At 34.3% G+C, this 16367-nt stretch overlaps 1 protein-coding gene across 6 annotated transcripts; it reads right to left on the reverse strand.

Moving 5' to 3' along the window:
* Positions 1–1130: 1130 nt before the first annotated feature.
* LOC130426861 (uncharacterized) lies at positions 1131–15463 on the reverse strand. 6 transcript variants are annotated; one of them, XM_056753824.1, is made up of 17 exons: positions 15327–15463; positions 13071–13415; positions 12636–12983; positions 11598–11699; positions 11375–11461; positions 11181–11273; positions 10799–10870; positions 10563–10676; positions 10352–10468; positions 9774–9860; positions 8996–9094; positions 8798–8881; positions 8347–8442; positions 8071–8166; positions 7754–7794; positions 7563–7663; positions 1131–1299 (listed from the first exon to the last, which is right to left on the reverse strand). In XM_056753824.1, the coding sequence occupies exons 1-16, from the start codon at positions 15376–15378 to the stop codon at positions 7565–7567; spliced, it is 1932 nt and encodes a 643-aa protein (XP_056609802.1). In that variant the 5' UTR covers positions 15379–15463; the 3' UTR covers positions 1131–1299; positions 7563–7564. The 6 variants fall into 6 exon arrangements, with proteins under 6 accessions (XP_056609802.1, XP_056609805.1, XP_056609804.1 ...); XM_056753827.1 differs by lacking the exon at positions 1131–1299 and having other exon boundaries at positions 6315–7663; positions 10563–10595; XM_056753826.1 differs by lacking the exon at positions 1131–1299 and having other exon boundaries at positions 6315–7663; positions 10563–10634.
* Between the last annotated feature and the right edge of the window lie 904 nt (positions 15464–16367).

A 16367-nucleotide genomic window follows, 5' to 3' on the forward strand; every position in this document is an offset into this window, starting at 1 on the left:
GTTTGGTTATAAGAACGTGACTCAAAACGTTTTTAGAACGGTTCCACTTGTTGTTATGTTAATGTTCTAAAAACGTTTTTAAAAACGTTATAAAAACATTCCATTTGCCAATATAACAATGTTCTAAGAACGCTTTCCTAACGTTCACATTAAGTTTTAAAAACGTTAAGTTCTAAGAACGTTCAAAACGTCCAGTTTTTTAGACGTTGTATTAACGTTATTGTTTGGTTATAAGAACGTTATTCTAAACGTTATTAGAACGGTTCCATTTGTTGTTATATTAATGTTCTAAGAACGTTTTTAAACACGTTATAAAAACATTCCATTTGCCATTATAAAAACGTTCTAAGAACGTTCCATTTTCCATTATAGTAATGTTCCAAGAACGTTTTTTAAAATGTTATTAAAACGTTCCATTTGCCATTACATTAATATTTTAAGAACGTTTTCCTAACGTTCACATAAAGTTTTAAAAACGTTTATGTTTGAACATTCAAAACGTCCAGTTTTATAATCATTGTATTAACGTTATTGTTTGGTTGTAAGAACGTTATTCAAACGTTCCATTTGCAATCATATTAATGTTCTAAGAACGTTTTCCTACAGTTCACAGTTAATTATAAAAACAATATGTTTAAACATTCTTGGAACGTTCAAAACTACCAGTTTTAAAACATTGTATTAACGTTATTGTTTGGTTATAAGAAAGTTATTAAAATCTTTTAAGAACGTTCCAGTCTCTTGTTATAAAAATGTTCTAAGAACGTTATATAAAACATTAGGAAACTAAAAATACTATTCCGGTTCTTTGTAGCAACAGCAAACAATACATTGTATGGGTCAAATGTATAGATACTATGGATACAAAATCAATGACATGTACAAAGAATCAATTAAATGTATAATTTATATTTTAGTTAAATTCAGTTTATAATATAATTAACTTGCAGATCAAACAGTATTTCCAGTTCACATCAATATAAAACATGAAAAACAATCAAAACAAAACAAAATCAAGAACTTTAAGATTTTTAAATGGATTGAAATTATTCAAAATATTTAGAACATTCATAAAAAAAGGTAGACATGGCAATATTTTTTCATGAAAACAGCTTAAACACTTAAATCTAAAACATAGACAAAAAAAAAAAAAATATTTAAAGATGCAGAGAAATATTTTAAGATGCAGAGATGTATTATACATGACAAAAGTTTTTAAGGATGTCACTGTGACTCCATGTCAGCTTCAATCAACGGGACATCTTAGTGGACCTAAGCTTCAGATAATGTCGGGAGATACTGGAACGACAAAAAGACAACAGTATTGTAAGTGGAAGTTCACCCACAAATCAATTATGTGTGATTTTTTACTCACCCAGATGACGTTAAACAGGTTTAGAGAACTTCCGGCTTCTTTGGAGCACAAATGAAGATATTTAGGTGACATCAGAGAGACTTCCAGGCCTCCTCATAGACATCATGGTGTCAGTTTTGGCCAAAGTCCAGCAAAGTACTAAATACATGGTGAAATTGGTCCACCCGTGCATAGTGGCTCAGTTGAATTTTTTGAAGCGACAAGAATGCTTTATGTTTGAAAAACAAACCAAACTACCGTTTTGTGTCAGTGTCTGACGAATGTCAGTGTATGCCACGCGTTCACAAGAGCACTTCTTCTGCATGAAGAAACACAGAGTTGCGCTTCCGTGTTATGAGTAAGAATGCCCAATAGGGGCAATCCCCATGCGTTGTTCGGCACACAAACCTAATACGCATGCGTCAATGTGCTCTCATCCAAGAAGAAAAAGATGAAGAAGTGCTCTTGTGAATACACTGAAAAGACAGAGGAGAATATATTGATTAAATCTGTATTTTGGTGTGTTGTTCGCACATAAAGCATTCTCATCGCTTCAAAAAATTTCAACTGAGCCACAATGCACGGGTGGACCAATTTGATGATGTCTGTAGTACTTTTCTGGACCTTAGCAAAACTGACACCATGATGTCTATGAGGAGGCCTGGAAATTTCTCGGATGTCACCTAAATATCTTTATTTGTAGTCCAAAGATGCCGGAAGTTGTATAAACATGTTTAACGTCATGTGGGTGAGTAAAAAAAAAAAATCACACAAAGTATAATTTTTGGTGAACTTCTCCTTTAAGTGAGGCGAGATTTTGTATAAAACAAATGGAATGCTGTAGTTGCTCATGTTAAAGATCTTATGAAAAAAGGAGCTAATATTTTGCGTTAGTTTTATTTTAATAAGTTAGTATTTGCAGAGTATGTTCCAAAATGAGATAACAATAATTCCAAAATAAAGTTGTTTAAAAAAATGTATTGTTCATTCCAGTTGAGTGATATCAATCAAACTGCAGTTTGTTTGTTTCTATTTAAGACATACTAACTCAAAAAATACAGCAAACTAACACAATGAAACATAATAAAAAAACATGATTTTTGAAAATTGAAAACTGAGTTCTCTCATCTGGGAACCAAACTCTCTCATTTGTATTTACTACTAATATTCAAACACTGAGCATTACTGCATCTTGCTATTGTATCGTTAAAAATATTATTTATTTACAAGAGTTTCAAAAAGGATTTTCTACCTGGCGCAAAATAATATTTTAAAGATATTTTTAACATGGCAGATATTGAAAATAATTTAATTTAAATATAAAAAATAATTTAAATAAAAACCAGCATTCTCTAAAAGGGGGAACAAAATGGCCAGTCCCGGTCAGACTCAATGAGGGATATATTTTGTGAAATTACCACTGTCAAAGAAATGAGAAAAGACAGACAAATTAATTAATCTGAAAATAAAACAAGCCTGATGCGTTATAGTGAAAAATATTCTGATAATTTGACAGTTGGTTTGATAACTTTATCTGAAACGATGGCAGAGTTAAATGAATTTAAGTACAGTATATTAAAAATAAAAATATGGATTCAGTACCGTAGATGAAAACATAACACGTGCAAATGCCTAAATGTCTAATGAATATCAAACGTCAAACTAACTTTAACTCTTTGGGTAAAATTGCGCGTCTTGTTCATCCGGTCATCTAATCTTAGCCCAGTGAAGGCAACGTCGCTACTGGAGATCCGCGCTAGCAGAGTTTAACTCGATCCAACCCTTATCAAACACAAGTCTTGCTATCTGGGTTAATAACGTTAATCCCGAATACACAGATTAGCTTTTTAGGGTGTGTTTTATTAAGGTTGGAGCTATAAACTCTAACGCGGCCCTCCAGGACCGACGTTGCTCTTAGCCGATTTGGTTTATGAAGAAAGTGTTCAAACGAAAAACATTTCTATAAATCAAAAGAGTGAACTAAATGTTCGGGAAAATATCGCCTTAGCAAAAACATTTATCAACGACATTCGACTGTATTCCTTACGTTAAATAACGTTAGCCTATAGCTAACAGCTCTGTGAATAACGGCCGCAGTTTTCAAGATAATTCAATCCTACGGTTAACTCAATCATAACCTCATTAAAACAATAGTAACTGCTGCAAAACTAAGATTATCAACATTGTTATTAATGTATTTTTCATAGAATCAGCAAATGTCTCTATTCTTACCTGAAATTCGAAGTAGCTCTGAAGTCGTCCGTCCGTTAGTCACGCTGTTTGAAAACGCACGTGGTGTGCTCTCTTAAACCACGCCCATACTATCACGGTCATCAGCATCGTAAATACTTGAAAGTTTTTCATATGTATTTATATATTTTTTTAAATATGGAAATTTATAAGACTATATTTGATATTATACTGCCTTTATATCAAATTACAAGAAACAAACTAGTTAATGCTAATGTGGGGGTGTTTCTTATGCAGCTTCTGTAAATTTGATTTCATTCTCTCTGCTGACTGTATTCAGTTCTATATTTTCTCCTATTTTGGGCTATTTTGGCTATTTGAGCAAATGGGAATGGAAAATGAATATTTGTGGGATGCTCCCATTCACTTCAACTTCCGCTGCTGAGAAATGTTGTGGAATTTGAATAAGTAGTTTTGAGAATTGTACTTCGGATCTGAAATATGAGCAAGCGACTGAGCGAAAAAAATCTCCTGACAGATTCGCTTAATAGGACTAGTTGGTATAATCGCATTACAGCACAGTTGAATTGCCCAATAAGACATTTCCCATGCCTTATACAGAGGGAAGCAGTCAAGAATATGAATAGAAGAAACAATGTCTGAGGTTGCACTGGTTCGTCGGGTAGCCATCCTCTGTGTCTGGGCATAAATGATTATAATACATAGCATACTTACCTGTCCTTGCCATTATCAGAGAGACACCTCATGAGTTCTGTGTCCCAATTTCTTCACAATACCATGCCTTTTGGTCAGGTGCTGCTGATAGTGCCCTTTGTATGGTTCCCATCAATGCGACACATCGTCAGTTGTGTACCTCAGCCTCATTGGGTGTTTCGGCCCTTTATCACAAGACACCCTCAGCCAAGGTAGGCCCACCCCAGATTATTCAGACCTGGGTGTGTGTCGCATTGTCACAAAGTTATCTCGCAGAAGCAGTGTGCAGCTATCACAGTAGCTCAAATTTAAGGCACCACAGTCGTTACCTGGTGGCCCTGAGAAATCAAACCGGCAACCTTCTGCTCACGATTCCGTCTCTCTACACCATTAGGCCAAGACCCAAACCGATAATGTACGCTCAGTCCCCCCACAGTCCTGTATGGCATACCATTACAACACATCAACGCAACCATATGCACCAACCCATTGGCAAAGGCTGTTATAGCCCCACTGGCTCCGTTAATGTTAGCTCAGAGCCCCTGGTCCCATATGGCATCACAAAACAACACTATTTTATTACGTGGTCACTTGGCAGCCCATATTCCGTCATTCTGTTTCAACCAGAGCCAGTGGCCTAACTCGCAACGACAGTGGCAAGTTCTTTGACTAGTGTTCGTTTGGTCTGTCCTCTGATCCCCGCTTTCTTAAGCAGCCTTATAGTGGAATTGGAAACACAGCCCCTGCAGCCCACTTCCACCGGGGAACACTTTCAATGTCTATCTCCGATCTTTAGCCTGGTTGATCTAGTTGATCTATAACGTTTTTAATGCTTACGTTTTAAGAACATTACATTAAACGCAAAGGTAACATTTTCAATGCTAATGTTTTTAGAACGTTTGGCTAACAATGCAACTATAACGTTTTTAATGCTTACGTTTTAAGAACATTACATTAACAACGCAAAGGTAACGTTTTCAGTGCTCATGTTTTTAGAAAGTTTTGCTAACAATGCAACTATAACGTTTTTAATGCTAACGTTTTAAGAACATTACATTAACAACGCAAAGGTAACGTTTTCAGTGCTAATGTTTTTAGAACGTTTGGCTAACAATGCAACTATAACGTTTTTAATGCTAACGTTTTAAGAACATTACATTAAACGCAAAGGTAACGTTTTCAATGCTAATGTTTTTAGAACGTTTGGCTAACAATGCAACTATAACGTTTTTAATGCTTACGTTTTAAGAACATTACATTAACAACGCAAAGGTAACGTTTTCAGTGCTAATGTTTTTAGAACGTTTTGCTAACAATGCAACAATAACGTTTTTAATGCTAACGTTTTAAGAACGTTTTTCTAACAATGCAACTATAACGTTTTTAATGCTACAGTTTTAAGAACGTTTATAAATTGCAGATAACGTTAAGAAAACGTTCTACAAACGTTATTGCAAGAAAGTTTTTGATAACTTTGAGAGAACCTTCAGAGAACGTTAGCCAAAGTTACGGGAACGTTCCCTGTTAGCTGGTAGGAGGCCATAGTTCAATATTATTTACTTTTGCTTTGTGTTTTTGTGAGATTGCTGAATAAAATGATCTTGTCAGCCACGCCGACCACATCTTCTTCTTTCCACTACAAAGAACCCTGTTACAGTCTGTAAGATTAGTATTAGAATCTAATGCTTCTATCATATAATCTTATAATCAGGACTCATCTATGGTCTGTGACCAACAGTGTTGCGCAATGGCGCAGTCAACTGTGCGTACCATAAGAGGACGCTAGTTATAATTTTATTTATATGTTTACATTTTTAAATAGTATTTAAAATGTATTATTAATCTGTGTACAGTATGACATATTAAGGAAGCAGGATAGAATGACAGTAAATAAATGATATAAATAGTGTTGTAAAATCAAATGTGTTTGAATTGTGGGTAAAACATGGTGGGAATGCGTTGATGCGTTAAAAAAATGATCGCCGTTAATTACAAAAATTAATCATATCACGTTAACGCAGTAATTTTGACAGCCCTAATTTTTATCCACTGAAATTAACTTTATGTATCAGATTCCATTAAAGAGAAGACTCAAGAGATAGAGAAAAGCAAAGAGCCAAAACAAAATGTGAGACAGAATATAACAGAGTGAGAGACAGGTAGAGAATCAAACACAGCAGAACAATCAACCTAGGAAGCTATGGTTAGAGAAAGGCTGAAACATCCAGAAATACACAGAGTAACTGCACAAACCATTTAAAGAAACTACTACAGTCACAAGTTCAAATCAGGAGAAGATAACAATACCAATAATGACGGAATGACTGGGAACAGGTGTGATCACCATGCGCAGCACATGGATCATCAATTATTTAACTCATCTGCAAACGCATTATCAGTTTTGCAAATTTGAAAGTGCTTCACAAAATTGTGAAGTTATCTACATTAGACAAAATTCATTGCACTTGGGTGTCATCTGGAAATACTGCTACACTCTACTGTCTACACTCATTTACCAACACTATAGTTAGTTATTTTTGATAATTTGGGCATTAACTACTTTGCATCATTTGGGCTAATGGTTTGCACTAAAAGCCATTGGAGGATTCTTTTCAGAAATTGTGAATAAACAACAATGTACAAAGGTCTACCTGATTAACAGGTGCATGCTGATGCATGATCAAACGATTATATTTCTAGTATGTCAATCAACCACCAAAACCTCATGCCTTCTACAAAATATGTTTTATTGAAACATTTGCTTATCTCAGCAAACAAAAAATATCCTATGTGCATAAAATAAAAATAAAATTCAACAACAACGTCAACAACATATTTACATAAATAAATAAAATTATACTGAGTATTAGAAATTCTCTCTAGTGCAGCCGAACACCTGACTGACTAGGGCCTCACTGTCATCAGGAATTGCCTGCAGGCCAGGAGGACAATGATAACATTTTAACTCTTATCATTTCAGTTCACCCTCTACACCCCATAGGATTTCAATTTAAAACATTTTTTTTAAAATACAACATATTCCAGACTCAGAGAATTCAGACTAAAACTACTAAAGTAATGGTTGGTCATTATTTCACAAGTCTGAGAATAACTCAAAAACTATTAAAGTGTTAATAACAAGTTTGTTGAAATTTGTAGATTAGAAATGGAGGAGCGTTGGAATCCTGAACTTTAGTCTGATAAAATTACTTATATTTTACTCGAAAATAATATGTATGATGGCAATTTCTGATCAGATGTGATTGATTCCTGAACCAGACTTCTTTCATCCAGCAACACTTACATTTACACTGACAGAGTCTCATGTTCCTCTGTTGGGTTCTGCTGTGTGTTGTGATTTTGATGACAGGTGTGTCTATTGTAGTAGTTTTGTGTGAATGAAGACTGTGATAAAGACAAAAGATACATTTAAAAAACTATGTACATACATCATCACTTGAGATCAAATGTAAATGTCACAAAAAACCTGCTAACCTGCCGACGAAGCTTCTTTGATCGGTCGGACTCTTCAGACGCTGGAAGAAATAATAAAAGTGAATCAAAAAATGTCAGTAAATTATATAATATCTGACCACATAAATATGTTCCTAGAAACATTAAAAAATATAAACAATCAAACACTGTTTATCACACACAGCCCCCTAATGATTCAGCTTCATTCTGGAAATAAGGATGTTAAATCAAATAATTCAAGAACACATGAGATAAATTGTCATACTTAATTTAATGTCATTGCATCGTCAAAACAGCAAATCTAGTGTAAATGTCATTAAACTAAAGTTTATACTTACTGTCAAATAGTTGTAGAAATAACAGGCATATAACAGTGAGACTCTCAGAGGAGAAGACAGTGATTCTCAAATCTGTCAATGAACGCTCACCATTAACTGAGAACATAATATTCACATATCAGATCCAAACAAGACAGTGAAATATAAAAAATTATCTTTACTATGTTCTTCACACGCACACACACATGCACACACACACACGCTATAATGTATAAACTGAATAAAAAACAGTATAAATAAAACACTGTATGATGTTAAAGTGTTGTATTGACTCACCTGTTTTCAATATCAGTTCAGTCATCAAAGCAACAGCGTTGATTAAAACAACACCAACTGATCCAAACACAAACACAATACTATTGCTCCTGGTATCTGTAAATAAGTACATGTAAATTAATACATTTAATAATTTTATTTGACCTCAAAAAATAAAACGAACATTCCATTAATAAAATAAAATCATTTTATTTAAATTTTGCATAATTTCTTTTCTTTTAATTTATTCTATTTAATAATTTCAATACCAACACTTAAAATGCAAGTTTAAGATTTATACTATATTTAATACTATTTTAATTAGTGATTTCACATCACGTGAAACACAGATCTGGCAAAAATATTAAGTCTTGAGCGTCTATAAGTGAAAACATTAACCAGTCTGTAAATATCTTAAAAACTATGGTTTATAACCAGAACAACAACACAGAGAAAGAAAAAGATACTGTACCCCAATGATTAAAAGAACGTCTGAAGTTATTAAACGTCCATAATACTTGAAGAAACACAATTAAACAGATCCATCCTGCACGATCTACATTAAAAATAGAAATTATGCTGTTTTTTGGTGAATTTATTGAGATTTGTAATCAATCATTTTGTTTAAAGACACTTCATGAAAGTTTGGTGGTGTTGTAAAACTTTATACCAATCTCATTTTCCAGTGCCATGATGTAAAGTAAAGCCAATATCACGTTCATCAGCAATGTAAATATAATCCAGCCTGTTCCCATGACAACACGTGAACCTTGAAAGAGATAAATGTGTTAAAATATGGGGTTTAGAAACAAACTAAATAGTCAAGTTGCATTTAATCTTTTGTTAACATGTGTTATACGTCTGGTGATGGAGTCTCTCGAAATTGACGATCTTCGAATTAAAACATAACCTAAATTGTGTTTTTATTTGGCATTGTTGTGATTTTAGTATAGTGAGCATGACCTTGAAGAAACTATGCATCAAATGGAGGATGCACATTTTCTAGCTACTTTTTGTTCACCCATGATATTTATATATATACAGATATAACTTCCTTTTTATTGGTTGAATACAAACACATAATTTTACATTATGATGCCGTTGATGTAAATTCTTATACAGTTTAAAAAAAACACACAACAATCATTGTACTGTAGTAATCCAGGTCCAGTGTCTAAAAAACGTCTTCTGAAGTAAAAAATTTGTTTTATGTGAGACGGCATGAAAGTCATTTTGAGATAACTTTCATTGTGCTCCTTCACTATTTAAATGAGCAAATGTCTGTTTCGCAAATCTGTTTTCGTAAAGTATCTGAAGTCCTGAGCGCAATATTGTTCGCCCATAAATGTGAGTGTGAGGTGACAGTAAACACTTAACAATTGAAAATTGATCAAGGTGTAATTTATGAGTAAGTGATGAACCTATAAGAGGAATGTGTGTATACTTACATCTGAGTCCTTCTTTCCCACATATATAACTCCAATCGAATCTTGCCACAATAACAATCACTGGTAAAACTCCAGCAATGAGAAATGCTAAAAAAAATGTAAACAACAATAATTTTGAATAATTTATAAACCTTCTGAAATGCTCCAGTGTAAACATTATTCATAAATTATTGGAAGCTACAATCTATAAAGACATATACTTATAAATCTTAACAATTTCCTCTATTGTTTCTAAATATCAACCAATAAAGTTAATTAAGACCATGACAATGTCAAGGACAAAAGCATCATGACAACTCCAAACCCCCCGCATCTACACCTTCTCCAGGCCGTTCCCGTTCACTTTCACTCGACTTTTGAACTCACGGACTACACTTCCCATAATCCCTTGCACCCGATTATTGCCATGATTGCATCACACTTTAACCTCATCCCCAGAAGACTATTTATTCCATGTCTTTTGTTGTGTTCTTGGTCAATAGTTGTATAGGCCTATGCACTAGTTTAAACAGTTTTGATTCATAAGTTCCACATAAATTCAAATAATATCTTTAATAATTTATAAAAAGTGAACTTACTTCCTTTGGCAATTCCAAATGCATAGAACAGGAGGATGAGTTGTAATGGAGGCAGAATATCAAAGCTTATGAAAGCCATAATGTTGAGTGTCAATCGAGGTATCATTGCTGTAAATACTAAATAGGAAATGAAAATCTTTATATCTATATCTTCATATACACGATGAACACAAAATCGAATTTAATAAACATATGAAACAAAAATACTTACTGTAAATGATGATGAGGCCACACATGATAGGCACTATTGCAAACAACGTTGTTATCATTCCTCTTTCAAACACTGAATAATGCAGGAGTCTATTTATAACATTCTTATAGAGAACTAAGACCAAAACAAATGAACAGTTTTTTTTTGTAAAATGAATTAACTCAAGAACACATGAAGAATCAGTGTGTTTTATCATCATGTTAATGAATGTGGTGAAAGTCTATATTATACAGTACCTGAGAAAACAACAATGGTGAAAATAATATATTCTAGACGAAAGCCGTAACGCACCCAATGTCCGGTTATACCTGCAAACAGAAAAGCTTCAAATTCAGTTGTTTAAAGGTGCTGTACAATGTTCTAATGAAATATTTCCTATTATCTGATTTATATTACTACAATTCATCACATTTTTTACCCTGACATTCAATTACAGTACTTTGATGACACTAAACACTAAAATAAAGCTTATTTTCTCTTAATCAAATAAACCCCAATAATGTGCGGCTCAATCTCGGATGACAATATTCATAACCTCTCCCAACACATTTTGAGTTTGATGGAGAGTTCTCTTCTGACATGTGATTTGATACCTGATGATCTTTGTTCAACAAATACCTGAAAGTTCATTTGCTTTGGGTACAGTCCAAAGCAACATTAGAGGCCGTAGAAAAAACAGAGCACAGCAAGTAACCGTCTCGTTCAGAAAACCTGGAACAAAACCAGATAATGATGAGAAATCACTACAGTAGATGAAAATAAGCTGTAACAGAGATAAAATAAATGATCTGTAATTCATGTAAAACACTAACCATCAGAAACACCCCAGAAGACGAATGCAAAGAACATGATAATATTTGGACAAAGGATCAATAACATCTGGAGATGAATGACTGCATCTGAACAACAAAAAAATGTTTTTCTTCTAGTCGGAATCAAAGTTGTAATAGTTGTTTTTACATTTTGATTTTAATTATCTGATAAATCACTGACATCAATGACAAACACAATATAAATGTGTCCCTATAAACAGACCTTTATGTTTTGATCTGCAGTAGATGAGAGAACAGAAGAGAAGAGCAGATCCACATGCAGAAATACACAGAATCAACACCATTATGTGTAAAGAAGAGAAACCTGTAACGCAAAAATACATAAGGTAACAACAAATCACAGAACAATTCACCAGGGCTCTACGGTAACTTTTTAGGAGCACTTGTGCTTCTTAATTAAAAAATGTAGGAGCACAGAAAATTGAAGTAAAAAAAACATTAATATTTCACTGAATAACATGCACAAAGTATGAAAAAGCATGATACACTATAAGCTATTTGGTTATTATTGATGATACCAAGAGGGCAGTTGAATGCTTAATTGATAAAACACTCACACACAGTTGCTCTGCCACAGACTAAGGACAACACATCACCAAAAATCAAAAGTAAAAAGCACTAAATGGCGTGAAAGTGTATTTTCCTTTCTCAGAACAGTAAACGCCACTCAGTTGACTAGCATGAAAAGCAGCCGATCTCATAATGTCACACAATATACAGTACATGTAGGCACATTTGGGACTCGTAGTTTTTCAATTTATTGTATTTCAATGGGTTGTGAGTTTAGATCGGGTCGGTCGCACCAGGGTGCCTAAATGTTTTTTCGCGGTCGCACAGATTAATTTCCAGTCGCAAATGTAGAGCCCTACACACATATAAAGTAAATAGATCAGTATTTACACAGTGAACACAATATTGTGAAACATCTGCTGCTGTCGAATCAAAAGATTCAGTTTTGTAGGATTGACACCTACTGCTGCTTAAGAGAAAGATCTGTGTGACTCCTAAACAGATAAACATCTGTTTTTTATTTTGGTCCAAACCCATGTGAGATTCTATTGGAGCAAATTTGAAGAATGCTTGGTTATTTGTTATAAATTCACAAAAGATAATGCAGAGCAGTCAATATTGACTTTCATTAAGAACAGCATTAACATTTCTCGAAGTCTTCTTATTTAAAGTGGCACACTTGCATAATTGATATTGTATTGTCGTCTCTCTTATTTTTTCACTCACTCACCCAGTTGTCCCAGTGTTACAGTCGTGTTGTCTGAGAATCGTCCAGCAAACACTTGACACATGTAAAGTCCTTTATCTTCAGTTCTGACTTTCTTCAGTCTGAGAGAGAAGTTTCCTCTGTGGATTTCATCATTGAAGAACTCAACTCTGTCTCTGTATTGCGCGTCTGATGCTTCTGGTTGAGTTTCTTTGTTTTGATAGAGCAGAACTGTGATGTGTTCATCTTTAACTCTTTTCTTCCATGAAACCTCTTCAGCTGGGATGTGAGAGTCCACAGAGCAGTTCAGAGTCACGTCCTCACCCACATACACTGATAGAGACTTATTTGATCCTGACACAATCAAACGCTCTGAAAGAATAAATTATAGTGCAAATAAACTCAATATTTGAAAGTTTTTTAAGCCTCTGAAACACAAATGTTTGTGATCAAACTCACCAACATCTTTAATCTCCATCACAGTTTCACCAGACTCTTGTCCACTGTGAACTGTACATGTGTATTGACCTTCATCTTCAGCTGTCACATTCTTCAACAGTAGGGTGAAGTTTCCCTGTTTAATGTCGTCAGTGAAGAAATGAGCTCTATCATGATAATCCTCATTCTGGACTTCTGGTCTAATATCTCCATCTTGATACAGATGAATGAGAGTCTGTGAGTCTGATCTTTTCCATTCCACCTCCAGATCCTTCAGTGATGAGAGTGAATCAACAGAACAGGGCAGAAGAACTGAACCTCCCAGAGGAACAACCAGAGGACCTGATGGACCCTTAACTGTGAAACCTTAACAAAATAAAAAGTCTTAATTTACATAAAGGCTACAAATTTCACTTATTTGGCTAAATGGTTGTTTTACTCTGATTGTTTCTTTACTGTAGAGCAAACTTTCAGGTAGGTTATCTACTACAATCAGAACAATTCTTTGGTATGTGGTCCTGAAGAAATAAAGTTTCTAGGAAATCCGAGATGGCGTTTTTGTGTCCTTGAAGGGCACTGTGGGAAGGACAGGGCACACATGAGGTAAATCCCAATGTGGATTCTGCACACTTGAAGGACGCATTTGAAGGTTGCAAACGTCATTGAGCTATCGATTCTTTAATGTGAACAGCAGAAGCAGACATGTCGCGGTCTACTCCACTCACATCAGTCAGATTAGAGACATCGGTCAGAGGTCCAATAATGTCACTGACTGCATGTAACCACAATGTCACATCACACGATCTCACATTAACACTAAATGCACAGCAAACACTGTGTGTTCAAATATCTTGTCTTGTTTATTATTTCATCAGTCTTACTGGAAGCTCAAGTTCTTTGTGCTTTTGTTGCTTGTGTTTTGTGATTGTGTGTTTGTCTAGCTGTATGATGATGAGTGTGCTGAACTGCTAAATGCATTTCTCTGACTGGAGTTTCCAGAAGACGACATTAGTTTAATAAACAGTGATTTCAGACTACTTGTGGAAATCTGTTTTTCACGTATGTATCAGATGACATGAGATAAAGTGCAAAGACTACTTTGTGGCGATCATTTTGTGATCACTGGTGTTTTTTTTGCGTTTGTACATTCACAGCCACATGAGAGCATGTGCAGTTACAGTAATGCTCATCAATCCGCTTCCTGAAGAGTTTCTTTCCAAACACAATCTAACACACCTGACTGGGATGTTCAGCGGAAAAGAAGAATTATGATTAGATGCTTCAGGTGGGTTTTTTTCAGGTTGTGTCTATGATCTGCACGATTATAAACCTACCGGAGCAAGACTGAGCACCACGGTAACGCTGAAAAAATCCCATAACTTCTTCTTGAAATAAAGACACTACAATAGCTATCAACTGGTTAGTGTCTCAGTCAAAGATGTGTGGGGGGAAAATAATCTCTCGCTTTTCACTGCCAAACTAGATCTGCAAACTGAAATAGAAGCTCAGACATGTGCTTTTATATGTCGCTTTTGTAACAGTTTGTACTTGTGTTTCTCTTTTCAGATGATTTTGTTTACTCTTACATGAAATTTCCTTCAAACTACAAATATTTTCTCTTTTTTATAATGGATAATGTATGCTGTTGTCTTTGAGCGTGATAATCTTAGTTGAAACAAACTTTGAATCATGCATGAAAAATATTTGGTATCTCATCCAGAGACATGAGAGAAACGTCTGAATACATGAATATTGAAATCTGATGTAGATTAAGTGACTGTCACAGATGGAACAAGGCAAGAATAAATCTGACAGCATGATGTTAATCTCAGACTTTAAGAGACAGAATCTGATTCACACGCTGATCTGAACAATGACAAATATTACTTTCAAACTCATGTACATTTCTTATAAAATGACACTTGGTACATTCACACATTTATTTTTTTGCTTTTGAGATTATTTATTTCATTCAGAATGTTTTTAATTGTTACATTTTAACCATTTTCCCCTTGGATGATCTTTATTACTTTTCTTATGAATGTAAAGCCACTTTGCAACAATGAAATTGTGAAAAGCGCTATATAAATAAAATTGAATTGAATTCAGTATAAATGTTCTATATTTCGCTTTTGTTAATGTTTTCAACACTTTATTTCACGTTTCATATATTTCCGTGTATTACTAATTAACTTTAGGTTTGCAATACATACAGTTTTGTCTGGCCAATAAAGCACACTTAAATTGAAACTATTGATGTACTGGTATATCACTCACCATAAGCGATGCGCAGCAGTATTGACATCAAAAGAGAGTTAGACAAGTTCATCTTCAAATACACAATAAGGCTAAATAATCATGTCTGCTAAAACAATTATTATAAATGTGCGAACGCTGATCGTGTTGGTTAAAATGTCGAAAGATCAATGTCCACTTTCACTTTGAGTTGTTGGTTACACTTGAATAGGGCGTAGTCAGTCATGATATCAGTTTTACTGTTTGTTGAAGTGAGATAAGGGCAGTAGTAAGCTACAATAAACACATAAACACAGCAGGGCCGTAGCTGAGAATTCTGAGCCCCCTGAAAAAACACTGATGTGGGCCCCCACTGCCCTCCAACTAATAGAGAGACATTAACATCAAGTTTTATATCACTTTGACAAAGTCTATTTACAGGTAACAGAAAATGGTTATTATTGTTAACACTTTATTTTATAGCTTCTCATCACTATTGATCGGAACAGCGAGATAGTCAGTTATTTATGTCTTATTTCCTTGTAAAAATATCTGAAACTTCTTAAAACAAGATACAATTAACTTGACAATGAAAATGTCATATTTTTTTATATGAGAATTAGGTAAATTTATTTATAAAACAAGCAAATCATCTGTGCAAAAAACTTTAATTTAAATGAACTTTTTTTCCTAATGGAGTAGTTCACCTCAAAATGAAAATTCTGTCATCATTTATTCACCTTCTTGTCATATTAAACCTGTATGACTTTCTCTTTCCTGCAAAATACAAAATAAGATATTTTTAAGAACGTTGGTTACCAAAAACCATTGGTCCACATTCACTTTTATTGTATGGACACAAAACCAATGCAAGTCAATGGTGGCCAACGGTTTCTGTTAGCAACATTCTTCAAACTACCTTCTTTTGTGTTCTGCAGAGTAAAGAAAGCCATACAGGTTTGAAATTTCAACAGTGAATAAATAATGACATAATTTATTTTGGCACTGAATTACTCCTTTAAGGACCTCCAGTATTTTCTTACCCCACTGCAGTTTTATTCTTATAGTGTACAGGCTCAATAG

This window comes from Triplophysa dalaica, chromosome 7, assembly GCF_015846415.1.
Source record: "Triplophysa dalaica isolate WHDGS20190420 chromosome 7, ASM1584641v1, whole genome shotgun sequence".
NCBI lineage: Eukaryota > Metazoa > Chordata > Actinopteri > Cypriniformes > Nemacheilidae > Triplophysa > Triplophysa dalaica.

Bases quoted from the DNA above. Each gene is read 5' to 3' on its own strand.
- LOC130426861 (XM_056753824.1), bottom strand. From the start codon at position 15,378: ATGAACTTGTCTAACTCTCTTTTGATGTCAATACTGCTGCGCATCGCT. The intron at 9,861-10,351 runs GTAAGTTCACTT...CATTTTTTTTAG, and splicing joins ATTTGGAATTGCCAAAGGAA to CATTTCTCATTGCTGGAGTT. The intron at 8,443-8,797 runs GTACAGTATCTT...ACTTATTTACAG, and splicing joins ACGTTCTTTTAATCATTGGG to ATACCAGGAGCAATAGTATT.